The sequence below is a fragment of the Saccopteryx leptura genome, chromosome 3 (assembly GCF_036850995.1).
Source record: "Saccopteryx leptura isolate mSacLep1 chromosome 3, mSacLep1_pri_phased_curated, whole genome shotgun sequence".
In the NCBI taxonomy this organism is placed as follows: Eukaryota; Metazoa; Chordata; class Mammalia; order Chiroptera; family Emballonuridae; genus Saccopteryx; species Saccopteryx leptura.
In genome coordinates, this window is record NC_089505.1 from 137,236,119 (window position 1) to 137,252,426 (window position 16,308).

The 16,308-nt window shown below is 37.8% G+C and overlaps 1 protein-coding gene across 3 annotated transcripts in view; it reads left to right on the plus strand.

Annotated features, from left to right (window-relative positions):
- Positions 1-16,308, plus strand: part of EFCAB7 (EF-hand calcium binding domain 7) — a 46,877-nt gene that overhangs the window by 26,578 nt on the left and 3,991 nt on the right. The window contains exons 8-12 of one of the 3 annotated variants that reach the window (XM_066376459.1): positions 2,381-2,490; positions 5,389-5,546; positions 6,799-6,932; positions 8,855-9,003; positions 11,953-12,162. In XM_066376459.1, the coding sequence (XP_066232556.1) occupies positions 2,381-2,490; positions 5,389-5,546; positions 6,799-6,932; positions 8,855-9,003; positions 11,953-12,162 (761 nt within the window). The remainder of the gene's footprint in view (positions 1-2,380; positions 2,491-5,388; positions 5,547-6,798; positions 6,933-8,854; positions 9,004-11,952; positions 12,163-16,308) is intronic. The other 2 variants (XM_066376460.1, XM_066376461.1) reach the window with 2 other exon arrangements.

Genomic DNA, 16,308 nt, shown 5'->3' on the forward strand with positions numbered 1-16,308 from the left:
TGCCCTTCTGTGCTTACATTCTAGTGGGGGAAATAACAATAAATAATGAACATAATAAATAGTAAATGACACTGTATGTTAGAAGGTGGTAAGTGCTATAGGAAAAATGGGAAAAAGGGCATTGTGAATGCTGATGGGTTGCCACTGAAACACACTGGAGAGTGTATGCTTCGGTAAGAAGCTGACATTTAAGCAAAGACTTTCAAAGAGGTGTATCAGTCATCAGCTTATATACGTATAACAAACTCCCAAAACTCAGTGGCTTAAAACAAACATTTGTTTGCTCATGAGCTGGTCTTCTGGATAGTTGTTTTGGTCTGAGTTAGGCGTGGCTTTTCCCTGTAGGGCTCACTCATGCACCTGTTGTCTGTTGTCTGCTGCTGGATAGCTGCTATCTGGCTTTCCTGATCTTGACTGGGCTCTCGTGACTGAATGGGGTCTCTGTTGGGACAGCTTGACTCTGCCACATATAATGTCTTCTCCTCTAGGAAGTTAGCCTGGACTTGCTCTCATGGTGTGCAGGGATCCGAGAGAAAGTGGAAGTGCCATAGGGCCTTCCGAGGCCTGGCCTCAAAGCTGGCACGTTACTTCTGTTACATTTTGTTGTTCACAGCAAGTCACAAGACAAGTCCAGATTTATAAAAGGAAGAGACAGACTTGACCTCTTGATGAAGGAGCTGCAAAGTCGCATTGCAAAGGGCTAGAGATACAGATAGGGACAACTGTTTTTGCTGTCTTCCCACAGAAGACAAGGGAGAAAGCTTTGTGGGTATAAGGTTGGTGGAAAGGATGAGTGAAAAGTGGGGAGGTGAGAGTGTGCCCAGTTTTAGAAGAACAGGGTGGCTAGAGGGGCTAGAATGAGGTAAGGAGAGAGTAGTGGAGGAACAAAAATAAAATCAAATAGAGTTTTTTGCAGTAATGAAGACTTGGCCTTTAATCTGAAGGGGATGAGGAACCCATAGGATATTTACACATATAGATAGATAGATATGTATATATGTGTATATATAGAGATATGTATATAAGTATATATATGTGTGTGTGTGTGTGTGTATATTTGTATTCATACTGCTTTGGGCTCTCTAGCATCTTAGGTTTATGGCTTTCTGTCTTTCATAATTTTTAGAAAAATTTCCACCTTTATTTTTTCAAATATTTCTATACCCTCTCATTTTTCTACTTGGGTGGTGCCTGATGTCTCATCCTCCTGTGTTTTACCACAGATAAGCCAGTGCTTACATTTCCTCTCTCCTTGGAAAGGTCTGTCTTTCTTTGGATTTTAGGCTACTTCATTGCCCTGTGACCTTAGAAGTCTGATGGTTCAAGAAAAGTTATGGTTATGACTTTTTATTTATTTTTTAAAGATTTTTTTTCATCAATTTTACAGAGAAAGAATAGAGAGACAGGAAGTGAGAAGTATCAGCTCATAGTTGCTTCACTTGAGCTGTTCTTTGGTTGATTGCTTGTTGTATGTGCCTGGACCAGGCAAGCCCAGGGCCATGAACCAGCGACCTCAGTGCTAAGATTGATGCTTTCTCCACTGCACCACCTCAGGCCAGGAATGCTTATGATTTCTTTAGTTCATGCACCTTCCCTTATTCCTAGGGTAGGAGCAACATTTTCCCAATTCTCTACTCTATCAGAGGATTTTGAGTAGAGACAGGACATAATCTGACTTATATTTTAACAAGAGCAGTCAGGAGACCATATTGAAAATAGACCGAAGGGTGCGCAGTAGAAAACAAGGGAACTTCCTGCTATTGCAGAATTCTTATGTTTTGAACTGGGATGAACAAAGGATAAAAAGTAGAAATTCTGGATATATTTTGAAGGTTGAACCATAAGGTTTCCCGAGAATTGGTTGTGATATGTGAGAAAAGAAAAAAGTTAGGTGATTTCAACATTTTTGGCTTGAGCAACTGAAAGAAACAAATTACTATTAACTGAGATAGAGTATAGAAGGACTGATTTTAAAAAAAGGATTGGGGTCAGTTTTATACATAGAAATCCAAGTGGAAATGTCAAATAGGCAGTTGTTTGAATGACTCTAAAATTCAGAGGTAAGATTCTAGCTGGGGATACAAATTTGGGGGTTGTCAGCACATAGATGGTATCTAACATCTCTTCCTCCTCTTCCTACCCTCCGCTGGTAAGCCAGTGCTTGCATCCAAACTCTGCTTAGAAGGGTTTGTCCTTGGATTTCAGGCTACTTGTTTGCCTTGCAACCTCAGCTCTCTGATGAGCTCAACAAAAGTTATGATTTTTAGAAAGGGTGTATATAGAGACTTTCTAACAAGCTCACTGTGTATAAGTATGTGTCTTATTGCAAATGCTATGATGTTTTCATATAAAAGTAGATTTGGGGTTTTTTTGTTTATAGGAAAACCGTCACCTTGGTTATCAGTTGATACTGCCTTGTATATTCTTAAGGAAAATGAGAATCAAGCAAACCTACAGCTCATATGTTTTACTGAACTACGAAACAGAGAAGTATACATATTTATTTTCTAATGTTTGATTTAAAAATATAGTGTGAACTCATTTGGGGACAATAGTAGTTTTTCTATATATTATATATACATTTTTTGTTTTGTATCTTTTCTTCCAATTCAGATACATACAATGCCTAAACACTATGCATATCACATAGGCCTAATTAATTGTGAAGGGTTTTTTCTTGTTCACTGAGATTTAAGGATTGAGTCTTACTTAGTAGTCATAGCTTCATAACTTAAAAGTTGTATGACATTGTATTTAACTTTCCTTTTTTTTAAGTGCCCTGATGTCTCACATGTGATTGTTTTTTTGTCATATTCTATAAAAATGGTTGATATCAGTGGACTTTTTCCCCCTAAATACAAACAATTCAAGACTTTGGAGAGTTGCTTTAGATGTTTATCTTACTTATACTACTACAGCAAAAAAGAAAAACTTCAAGATTACTATCCTCAGGCTTGACTCATTACAGGGTTCAAAAATAGATTGAAGAAAATGGTTTTAAATTATTTTATTTGTTGCCCATAGGGTTTGCTCTGATCTTTTCTAATTATATATTTACATTTACTCAGAGGCCAAATATGTGAGGCAGATACATAAATGTGGCTATTTATTTTATGAGGACTACAAAATACATCTTCTACACACAGGAATAATACTATTCAAAGGCTTCCTGTAATATATTTAATCTTTATGTGGGTCCAACGACAGACACACATTTCCCTGATGGAATGTTATATAAAAGTCTTTATTGTGGGCTTCCTAACAGACAATAATAGTTATAGGCAAGAAACAAATAAAATGACAGAAGTTAATGTTTTGACTAAACTCCTCTTCAGAGCTGACTACAAAGTTAAGTTCAAAATAAAACATTGTCTAAAACAATAGCTTTTCCCATTTTTGTTTTGGATAAAATTACTTTCTTATGAGACTGCATGTGTAAAAGTGTTGGTGCATCGTGAGTCTGTAATAAAGCTTGAATGAGTTTCCATTTACTTCTTTACTATATAGGGTTCTGGTTATCTATACTATGTCATATTTATAAAGGACTTTATTTTTAGTTTTAGTTTCACAATTATTTTCTTTAAGAAGAGTTTTGTCCCCATAAAAGACTTTCCATTTGCCAGCCACAGTGGCAATTCAAGGTTATATGTGGAGATAAGGGAGGTTTGTGGGATGACATATATTAGGAAGAAGCAAGAACTGTTTTTCACTCCTGGATGTCAGTCTGATCTGGCCAATCTAAAAGATTATGGCTTTCAAAGGATGGATTTGCTCAATCTTTAGTCTTGAAAATGGTCCTGTGTTTTATTAGATTGCTTCTTGCGTTAAAAATAGGACATGGTCAGTTAAGATGATTGTTTCCTTTGATTTGTGAGAGCAGAAATAAGGCTGATCCTAGAATTCAGATGAGCAACTTTATTTTGAATATGAGTACCCAGGATAACCTAAAATATATCAGGGTTTTGAAAGTTTTTGAACACAGTACCAGACAGAAATCCCTAGAGCTATTCAATGCTGAAAGGCAAAAGCCAACAGAAAATGCTTAGATTTAATATATTTGACAGAAACAGTCCCTAGGTTTTACAAGAAGCCATCGGGCTTCAGGAAACACCTAGAAGGCCCGTAGAGAGATACCATGTTGCTTTCTTTCAGAGAATAGGAGAATATAGCATTTTCCTATGCAAATATCCTAGCACTCATTATAAATATTCTGTGATGGAAAATAATTTTTTGTAGTTTTATCTGGGATTCTGCCATCTTGTTTTATAGTCCGTATTACATAGTAGTAAAATTCTGGCATGTTTGTCTACATATTGGATTATTACAAATATGACTAATTTATATAAATAGTTAACTCTTTTGAAATATTTAATTCTTATATTGTATCATCAAAATCTAACTTACAAATTATATATTTATATTTGAATCAAATTAGGGAACTGTAACCTGGAAAAATTATTCTAAGATCTCTGTCTTTGCTTCCTATTGAAGATATTTGCATCACAATCATTTTTTAAGATTATTGGGGTCCTGACCAGTTTGCTCAGTGGTAGAGTGTCGACTCGGTGTGAGGAAGTCCCAGGTTCAATTCGCAGTCAGGGCACACAGGAGCCGCCATCTGCTTCCCCACCCCCCACCCCTCACCCCCCATCCCCTTCTCTATCTCTCTCTTCCTCTCCAGCAGCCATGGCTTGATTGATTAGAGTGAGTTGGCCCTGGGCGCTGAGGATGGCTCCGTGAAGCCTCCGCCTCAGGAGCTAAAAACAGCTCGGTTGTGAGCAGGCCTCAGATGGGCAGAGTATTGGCCCCAGACAGGGGTTGCCAGGTGAATCCTGGTCGGGGTGCACATGGAAGTCTGTCTCTGGATCTCCCCTACTCTCACTTAAAAAAAAGATTATTGGGGAAGAATTAGAAACTATCTAATTTCTTACCTGTTATACCTTTAGGCATTTAAAAATATACATAATAGCCTGACCTGTGGTGGTGCAGTGGATAAAGCGTCGACCTGGAAATGCTGAGGTCACCGGTTCGAAACCTGGGCTTGCCTGGTCAAGGCACATATGGGAGTTGATGCTTCCAGCTCCTCCCCCCCCTTCTCTCTCTCTGTCTCTCCCCTCTCTCTCTCTCTCTCTCTCTCTCCCTCTCCTCTGTAAAATGAATAAATATATATATATATATATACATAGTAGAACTGCATAGAATTATATTTAATGGTCTTATACTAAGGTTACCATTGAAAAAAGATTTTGAAGTCTGTAAAGATTGATAGAACCATAATAGAATTGTTGAATATTAATTTTAAAAATTATTTCTAATGCTTCTTTTTCAGAAGGAAAATTAAAAGTCATTGAGACTTACAGTGCTTTTTTCTGATTTTTTTCAAAAAAGGTTTTTGGATGGACTGGTGAACTAGGTCCTGGAATTTACTGGTTAGTTCCTTCCACAACTGGGTGTAGGCTGAGGAAAGAAAGAAAACCAGTAACAGAAGAAGCCCAGCTTGTATATAGAGATGAAACAGGGGAGTTATTTCTTACTGAGGAATTTAGGTAAGTCTTGTTTCTTTTTTTTTTTTTTTTTTCTTTTGTATTTTTCTGAAGCTGGAAACGGGGAGAGACAGTCAGACAGACTCACGCATGCGTCCGACCGGGATCCACCCAGCACGCCCACCAGGGGCGATGCTCTGCCCACCAAGGGTGATGCTCTGCCCCTCCGGGGCATTGCTCTGTTGCAACCAGAGCCACTCTAGCGCCTGGGGCAGAGGCCAAGGAGCCATCCCCAGCGCCCGGGGCCATCTTTGCTCCAATGGAGCCTCGCTGTGGGAGGGGAAGAGAGAGACTGAGAGGAAGGAGAGGGGGAGGGGTGGAGAAGCAGATGGGCGCTTCTCCTGTGTGCCCTGGCCGGGAATCGAACCCGGGACTTCTGCATGCCAGGCCGACGCTCTACCACTGAGCAAACCGGCCAGGGCAGTCTTGTTTCTTAAGGTTAGAGCTATAACACTTAGACTGAATATATATATATATATTAATAGCCAGTCTTCCATCCTTTCCTTCAGCCAATTGCCACCCTCGTCCCCATGATTCTAATTCAATAATGCAGCTCTTTCACTAGGCACCTAAAAGTGACCTGCCACTCACAGGTCTGGGATTGCCATTCATTTTTGAGTTCCACACATTTAGCCAGTCAACTTTAGTCATACATCTACCAATTTCTCCTCCTGAGGCACTGCCTTAGAACTAGATCCTGCTAGTTGCACTGTTGATTTATGTAACTGTCAAATATGAAATCCAAGCACTTAAGTAGTTCTCCCATGCCCTCAGGGGTCCCCAAACTTTTTACACAGGGGGCCAGTTCACTGTCCCTCAGACCATTGGAGGGCTCCCACATACAGTGCTCCTCTCACTGACCACCAATGAGAGAGTTGCCCCTTCTGGAAGTGCGGCGGGAGCTGGATAAATGGCCTTAGGGGGCCAAATTGCGGCCCACGGGTTGTAGTTTGGGGACGCCTGCTACACAAGATCTGGTAGGTAGAAAGAAAAAAGTAGATTGGAGAAAGGAGAAAAGAAGGAACTACTATTAATTGAGGTTCTACTGTGTGCTGACATACTATGATTGCTTCAGAAGCTTCTTTAGCTCATATAATACTAGACTAAGTAAAAATATATAGTTGGATATATTAGGTTTATAGTTCACAAAAACTGTTCAATACCTTGATATTACTTCCTTTTAAAAGTTGTCTTTATAGGAAACTCCAGTCAAATTGCTTTGGAGACAAATAATTAGCTATTTTTATAATTTTAGGTCAGCTTTATCAGATATATTTGAAGTAATTGACTTAGATGGAAATGGTCTTCTTAGCCTTGAAGAATATAATTTTTTTGAATTGAGAACAAGTGGTGAGAAATGTGACAAAGATGCATGGGCTGTCTGCAGAGGTAAGCATTTTTCTTCTAATTAATGGATATGTTAAAAAATATATGTAGTCCCCCTTTCATTCTTATAAAGTAAAATGTCCGACTTCTCCATGGAATATTATTATAGCAATTAGGACAGTTTAAAAGTAGTAGCATTGTTTGGAGACCATAAAAACTTAAGCATTTTTTTATTTAAACTGGAAGTTGGTATAGTACTCAAAATAAACTACGAATTGCAGTACTTAATGGTAATTTTATTTTTAGCCTGTGTTCTTTGGAGTTTGGAATATAAAACTCTTTGTCCCAACTCTTGATACTAAAAGGACTGCAGTGGTTAAGAGCCCCACACTGTACCCAGGAGAGGGCAGCAAAGAGCTAATAGTCTAGAATTTTACTAAAAATTAAGATGTTTCTAGGAGGCTGTTTATACCTTTTAAGAATTCTTTACTTTTTTTTATTTGAGTTAAATTAAGAAAGGCAGGAAAACCAAAAATACCAAAGAAAATACTGAGAATGAGGCAAAAGCAGTTGTCACTTAGGAGGAGTGTGGGAATTAGGTAGGGCTTTGTATTTAAGACAAAAATGGAAAGGTCAAAGGGGAAAATCAAAAAAACAGATGGGCCTGACCAGGCGATGTCTCAGTGGATAGAGTGTCGGACTGGGATGCAGAAGGACCCAGGTTCGAGACCCCGAGGTCGCCAGCTTGAGTGCGGGCTCATTTGGTTTGAGCAAAAAGCTCACCAGCTTGGACCCAAGGTCCTTGGCTCAAGCAAGGGGTTACTCGGTCTGCTGTAGCCCCACGGTCAAGGCACATATGAGAAAGCAATCAATGAACAATTAAGGTATCCAACGAAAAACGAATGATTGATGCTTCTCATCTCTCTCTGTTCCTGTCTGTCCCTATCTCTCCCTCTCTCTGACTCTCTCTCTGTCCCTGTAAAAAAAACAACAACAAACAGATGGGATATGGAAAACAGAATTTGTTCTTAGGGCAGTTAATAGAATATAGTCCATAACAAGTAGATGTTTATTATCCATATTCTAGACTAATTCAGGAATTACACATATCTAGATACTTCTTGGTGAGTTTAGTTTTACTTACAAATAATACTTAAATAGACATACTTATATTTGTCTGGGACAGTTATTAACTCCTAAGTGTTTCCTGTTATCTAACAGTTTTTTAAGGACAGGGGACAGTTTGGTTAAAATTAGAGTCATTAGGCATATAGTGGTTTCCTTAAATCTGGCACCATCCACATTCCCCATTTTGAAACATCACTAGTTTTGGCGGTATTACATGAAGTCATCTAAATTCTGCTGGGTTTACATGGTAAATATATATATAAAACTTTGGAATAGGCGCAGTGGATAAAGCGCTGACCTGGAACACTGAGCACTGAGGTCGCCAGTTTGAAACCCTGGGCTTGCCTGGTCAAGGCACATATGGGAGTTGATGCTTCTTGCTCCTCCCCCTTCTCTCTCTCTCTCTCTCTCTCTCTCTCTCTCTCTCTCTCCTCTCTGAAAAAGAAACCAAAAAACCTACAAACTTTGGAATATATTTGCATTATTTGTAACCAGAATTTGTTTAGAAACTAACTCATGAACTGCGATGATTATTACACTGAGTTGTGGGAATTGAGAATGGTATCTCTCAAGCATGTTTTGAGTCATTCTTATTCTACTTTTACACAGCTCATAGATTCGTAAGGCCTCCTTTAAAATAAACATTTAAGAACTTTTGTCGCTGGCTGGATAGCTCAGTTGGTTAGAACCTCGTCCAGAGGCGCAGAGGTTGTCAGTTCGATCCCTGGTCAGGGCACAGGTAGGGGCGGATCAGTGTTCCCCCGTGCCCCCTTCCCTCTCTCTCTCAAATCAATAAAATAAACATTCTTTTAAAAAACATTAAAGAAAAAAGAAACACCTTTTGGTTGTTTTGACAGAGAATTTTGACACAAAGAAGAATGAACTAACAAAACAGGGCTTTATGGATCTGAATCTAATGGAAGCAAATGATCGCGAAGGAGATCCTCGGGACCTTTGGGTCACTCTGCTCTCAATGGGCTACAATAAAGGTCTGGAATTAACAGAGGTAAAGTAATCTGAAAGATTTGGAGTGGGTTTAATGTACATAATATTTTACCCCATGAATATTTTTCTGACACGTGACTTTTGAATTGGGCATTCAAATTCTTGAATTTCAGCAAATGAATGAATCCTAGATGCAACAGCATGTTTTTGTTAGTTTATGCAACTTTCTATTTGGGGCTGAAATTTAGTTACTACAAACATCTAAATAATTCATGAACAAAGGAGTTGAAACATATATGCAGGAAAAATATTATAATTAAAAAATTATAGTTCTTAATTGGTGATAGCTATTTGAGTTGCTGAAGTCTCATTTCTAAAGGGAAACTCTATGTTCTAACAGAATAAAGGCTCTCTTAAAGTCAGGGGAATGTGTCTGAATGAAAAACTGGAATTCTGATTTTTTTACACAGACTATTCCTTGGGTTAATACAGGGGGTGCTCGGGTTACGACACAGCTCCGTTCCTATGACAGACCGTAACCTGAAATTTAGTATAGTGGAAACACACCCTACCCTAAGTTACTTACCTATCCTAACAGAGTTGTAAAATCATACTCTAGAACATAAAAACACAACTAAGCCACAGAAGAAGGAAAAGGACATAAATATACTGTACTGTAGCCTGACCAGGTGGTGGCGCAGTGGATAGAGCGTCGGACTGGGATGCCAAGGACCCAGGTTTGAGACCCCGAGGTCACCAGCTTGAGTGCGGGCTCATCTGGTTTGAGCAGAGCTCACCAGCTTGGACCCAAGGTCGCTGGCTCGAGCAAGGGGTTACTTGGTCTGCTGAATGCCCGCGGTCAAGGCACATATGAGAAAGCAATCAATGAACAACTAAGGTGTTGCAATGAGCAATGAAAAACTAATGATTAATGCTTCTCATCTCTCTGTTTCTGTCTGTCCTTGTCTAGCCCTCTCTCTGACTCTCTCTCTGCTTCTGTAAAAAAAAAAAAATACTGTACTGTAGTAACAGAAAATGACCAAAAATAAGTGATGCCAACTCCCTCACTCATATACGTGTTACTGTGTATTCTTCCACCTCACATAACCAAACATATAGTTCACCCATGTAGTCCATAAGCAGGATGCTAACAGCTTAGCTGAAACACTCATGTCTCAATTTTTTAAAGTTTTTATTGGAGTGAGCATTGTAATCTCAAAACATTGTTATATTGTGACTGTTGTAACCTGAGGACCGCCTGTATTTGTAAAACACTTGGGACAGTGCTTAACTCATTTAAATTAAAGCATGGTATATGTATTAGCTGTCATTATTGTTATTTATTAACATAGATATATAAGTTCAATAAAACTTAAAATAATTCAGAGGAATAATAAAAATCAGGCTTTCTTAAATTCTATTTTTTGTGTCAAATTTAAAATAAAGAATATAAGATTTTTAGGCCACACATTAGATAACAGTACATTTGTTTTATATTCTTAAAATTAACAATAGTATCTGTTCTTTCTAGAAATAAACCAGTTTATAACGGTAACACTAGCATCAACAAATTTTAAGTTTTGGGTGTTTTGAGACTTTGTTTTAAGTCCTAGTTTTGATATCATTCAAAATCTCTCATAAACCTGTTTTCTGAAAAGTTTTCTATAATTTTTGGCTATTAATAGTACTAAGAGGTTAATACTTAGTCACTTTTTATATCCTACTTTAACTTAATATTCAATGAACACCACATTTTAACCATGGTACAAAATCAGCATCTAATCTATACATCTAATATGCATGCTTTCACTTAATAGAGAAACTAGTTAAGAGTAATTTAAAACATTTATAGCTTTTGCTGGCATCGTTGATCTTTGAAACCTTAGACAAGATGGATTTCTGAAAGACTTTTAAAGCTTATTTATTTATTGAATATGTAATATATTCACGTCATTGAAAATTCAAAAGGTAAAAAAATGTATACAGTGAAAATGTCAAAGGAAGATGAAACCACCACTCAGTAACTGAAATAAAAAGACAAAATGGATTGTTTACTCTAAGGAGAGCCATGCTGGTTGGTCAGTTATATTCTCTCCTGCAGAGCAGAGTGCTCATTTTATTTATGTAGCATAGGATTTGGGGCAAGCAGGATTACTCAGCGAGACTGTTGATTGTTTGGCACTCAGCAGTGTATTTACTGACATGAATGTGTCCCTGACTGGTCAAAAGTGAGGAACTGATACTGGTTGGCTTATAAAACTGTGTTCATTGAGATGAGTTGTGGAAGATCAGTTAAACAGGTTTAAACCAGTGTTGGCAACTACTCATTACTGTGACAACAGAATGATTGCTTTTTTCCCCTAAATTTGTGGGAACTTTTTTTTTTAAAGATTTTATTAATTTGAGGGTGGGGAGGAGCAGGAAGCATCAACTCATATTAGTTGCTTCTCATATATAACTTGACTGGTAAGCTCGGGGTTTCCAACTGGGGACCTCAGCACTCCAGGTCAACGCTTTTTCCACTGCTCCAGCACAGGTCAGGACTATGAATTTATTTTTATACATTTAGTTCTTTTTGGTACTCTATATCCACACATAAAGTTTCATTTGTAAAAATATATTTTTTAGAGCTCTTTGATGAATTAGTTCTTTCTGTACCCTTAAAGTTAGAAAAAAGTTACCGTAAATAAGTAATATAACATGAGTTAGCTTTAAAACAAATGGAAAAGTGATGCAGTGGTTTAAAGAAGGTGTTACTGATTTGCTACAGATTGTAGTTTTTTTCATTTCCTGTGAATATTATCAGTTAATATGCTAGCCAAAATTAAGAATTTCACGCTTTTTTATTACTCAATTTATAATACTAAAATTTTATTCTAAAAGAGTATCAGAAGGGCAAGCTGGAAAGTGCAGTGCATCTTCTTAAATCATGTGATAAACATATTACTAATAAATTTATTTTAAATTCTGTCAGAAGGCTAAAACAAGGTTTGCTTTTTTTTCATATCAGGCATGCCCATTTGTCATTGATATCTATGCAGACAAATGCAAACCAAGAATTAAAGCTGTTCATATGGAGCCATGCAGTGGGCAACTTGAGAAGGCCATTTGTAAATCTGCCCTTAACAAAGGTGACGCCAAAGTAATGGATGGTTATGAAAATATTATTGTCCATACTCATAAGCATGACACCTGGATAACTTCAGTCATTGAAAACAAGGTATCAGCTATGAAGTTGTGCTCATAACTGCAATGTTTACTAATATTGTCCATCTTCTTTCTTACTCTATTCTTGCACAGTAAATAGCCCGTTACATTAATACTGTGTATAATAGGCAGCTATTTTTTCTCTTTAGATTTCTAATGTAAATTGGCCATGTTAATTTATATATACATATACTTAAATTACATGTTAGATATTTATATATTTAAATAGAAAGCCTCTTTTATTAAGGCATTTTACAAACTACAAAATAAAGAAAACTGATTGACAGAAAATAGAGAATCTGAATTTTAAAAGGAGAATTAAGCATGATGGCTTGCCCATCTATCACAGCAAAAATGTTATTTTAGCAAAATAATGGAGACAGTGACCTTGTTTCCATGCAAAACTCAGAGTGAGTTATTTTGTAAATTCAGTCAGCACCATTAACAACAACTACAAAAAAGTTGTTGGAACTATATTCAGCAAGCTTCTTGAAGTTGACTGATCAATCTTATATATAAACAGTACATTTGGTTTGGAAGAATTACATCTATTATGGATGCAAGGACAGAGCAGAAGCAGTTTTTTTAAAAATTCATCTTGATGTAAACCTTTTCAACTGTCATTTTATGTATGTTTTATAATATCAATAATACATTAGAATAATATGTATATATAAATTGAAAATACACATTTTAGGTATATGCTCAAAATTTTGTTATTAATATATATATTTTTTACTTGAAATAATTTTTTAATTTTCAATTGCAGTTGATATACAATACTATTGATACTTTAATTTCAGGTGTACAACCCAGTGACCACTCACTATGTAACTTACTAAGTTATCACCCTGATAAATCTAGTACTCATTTGATACTATTCATAGTTATTACAATATATTGACTATATTCCCTATGCTGTATTTTACATCCCTGTGACTATTCTCTATCTATTTGTACTTCTTAATTTCTTCACCTTTTTCACCCATTCTCCCAACCCCCTTCTCATCTTAAAGAACCTTTAACATTTCATGTAATATGAAATGGTTTGGTGGTGATGCACTCCTTTAATTTTTTCTTGTCTCGGAAACTCTTATCTGTTCTTCCATTTTAAATGCAAGCTTTGCTGGGTAGAGTGATCTTGGTTATAGGCCCTTGCTTTTTTAACATTTTGAATATTTACTCCCAATCCTTCTTGGCCTGCAAAGTTTCTGTTGAGAGATCAGCTGACAGTTTTCCAGGAGTTCCCTACTGAATGTTCTTCCCTTGCTACTTTTCAGATTCTTTCTTTGTCTTTAACCTTCTGCATTTTAATTAGGATCTCCTTGGAATGGGCCTCTTTGGGTTCATCTTATTTGGGACTTTCTGTGCTTCCCAGATTTATATGTCTATTTCCTACACCAGGATAGGGAAGTTTTCTGTCATTATTTTTCACATAGGTTTTCAATTCCTTGCTCTCTCTGTTCTCCTTCTGGCACCCCCAAGATGTGAATGTTGGTATGTTTGAAGTTGTCCCACAGGCTGCTTTTACTGTCCTTATTTTGTGGAGGAGGAGTCTTTTTTTATTTTTGTGGTTCTGATTGGGTGTTTTCTGCTTCCTTATCTTCCAAATTTCTGATTTGATCCTCTTCTTCATCCTCTGGATTCCCTGTAATGTATTATTCATTTCAGTTAATCTATTCTTCATTTTTGACTGGTTCTTTTTTATGTTTCTAGTTCCATTTTTATGTTTATTATCTCTTTGTTGAGTTGATAGTCTCACTAAATTCATCTACTCTTTCCTAGTCTCACTAAATTCATCTACTCTTTCCCTAAGTTCACTGAGCATCCTTATAACCAGTGTTTTGAACTCTACATCTGGTTTGTTCTGTTCTTTTATTTGGGACATGTTTCTTTGTCTCCTCATTTTGGCAGCCTCCTGTGTTGGCTTCTATGTGTTCAGTAGAGCTGCTACATCTCCTGGGCTTGGTAGAGTGGGCTTATGTAGTAGGTGTTCTGTAGGGTTCATTGGCACAGCCTCACCGGAGCTGGGCACTTCAGGTATACCTCCTGTGTGGGCTGTGTACACCCTTCTCTTGTAGTTGAGCCTTGATTGCTGTAGGCACAACAATGGGAGGGATTTACCCTCAGCCTATGGTCTGCAAGGACTAGTTGGAACCAGTGTAGAGGACTTGTTGTGCAGGAGCCCAATCCACAGAGCCGGGCTTTAGCAAGGCTCTAGTGCCCACTGAGTTCATCCCTGAATGTATCTCATGTGGAGGTGGCTCTGGGGCTTCCTGGGAAGTGTTGGCCAAAGTCAGCTGCCACCGTTGTCCTGCCTGCAACCAATTGATATGAGCTACAGAGAGGTCTGCAGATGGCTGCTGCTTGTGCTGGGCTTGGAGGTGCCTCAGAGAGGCCAAGCTGCAAACCAAGGCACGCTGCCACTGGTGTCAGTCCTGGGGCCATTTAGCGAGAGGTTCAGGGCACTCCAAGGCCAGATTCTGCTTGTTTGAGAGATTTTAGGAGAGTCTGAAACATGAGCCAAGACAAGCCATTCATATGGAAAAGCCCCTGGGAGCAGCTTGGGTAGGCCCACAAGTGGGGAGTGGGAGTCTCAGGGAATCCCCAAAATGGGGCAAAGTGTTAGCCAGGTTGACAGAGACTCAGATATGGTGCCCACCTGCAGGGTTTTTGGAGAATAGGCTCAGAAAAGGAACAGTGGCCTCTGTCAGCACGTCTGTTTGGGAGAAAACTGCCCCTCCCGCCCTCATCCTAATGCCAGACAATTCAGTTCTTCCTTGAACATCCTTGGTACTTTTCTAGGTGCTGCCCTAGTGCTGGAGCTCAGGAGTGAGTCCAAGTTAAGTACCATGTGCAGGCCCTTCAAGAGGAACTGCCTGGGACTCCAGTAGCCCCATGTCTCACTCAGCCACAATTGCTACTGGTTTTTACAGCCAAAAGTTATGGGAGCTTCTCTTCCTGGCACTGGAACCCTTGGCTGGAGGGCCTGGTGTGAGGTTCGGATCCACTGCTCCACAGGGGGGACTTCCACAGCTGAGATATCCCTTCCAGTTTTTTTCTGCCACCAGTGGGTGTGGAACCAGTTTGTTCTACCTCTCCGCCCCTCTTACCAGTATCAATGTGGTTTCTTTCTTTTATTTTTAACCTAATAACATCTTTTATTTAATCCAAATATCAGCATTTCAATACATAATAAAAATTAAAAATTCTGAATGAGACATTTTAAATTCTTTTTGGCATGTGAGGTCTTTAAAATTGGGTGTGTAGTGGCTTCTTCTTTGTATTCTTAGTTGTGGGACTTCTTTTCAACTATATTTCAAACAGTTCTGATTGGTTGTTATGTAGTTTAGTTGTATTTTGATGTGATTGTGGGAAGATTCGAGTACCACTTTTACCTACGTGACTGACCATCATGACTGGGACCTCATATATATATAAAAAATAATATATATATTATTTTTTTCTTTTCACTAATTTTATTTAGATTTGGTAAATTTCACTCAGAGCAGCTATCAGTTCCTTTTTCAGTATGAGATGTCTGTGTGCATGTGTTGGGTAGAACCTTATATATTTTTTAAAAGCCTGAGATAATTGTTTTCTTTTAAAATTAGGAAATTAAATGTCTGAAGAGCTATAAAGATAGATTCATCAAATGAGTACAAAATATTTTAGTCTGTTACTAAAAGTCTTCACACAAACACAACTATTTTCAATAATAGACATCATGTTTTGAAGAAATACAGGCAAGAAAAAAATTTAGCTCAACTTTTTACACAAACTTTTCAGTATCAGAAATTCTGTAGACTGTCATTTTATCTAATTAAGTATATTACGCTGTCCAGGACCCATTTTTATCAAGCCAGTTATTTCTAGCTTTGGCATCTTCCCTGCTATAATTGATATTGCAGGCCAAGAGAATACATCCATAAATTCTTATAGTCAGAGATACCCACTTTTCTAGAAATTATAAATTTTTATAAAACCTTACTCAATTATAGCTGTTTGGTTTTTTTTCTAACTGTTGGCTTGTTTCTTTTAGTTCCTGGGTTACATTTTCATTATTTTTATACCTACCATAAATTTCTTAAGGTGCTTAGGATTTGTCTGAGTATTGAGTCAATGTGAATATACATTATGTGACTAACTCTCAGTCACA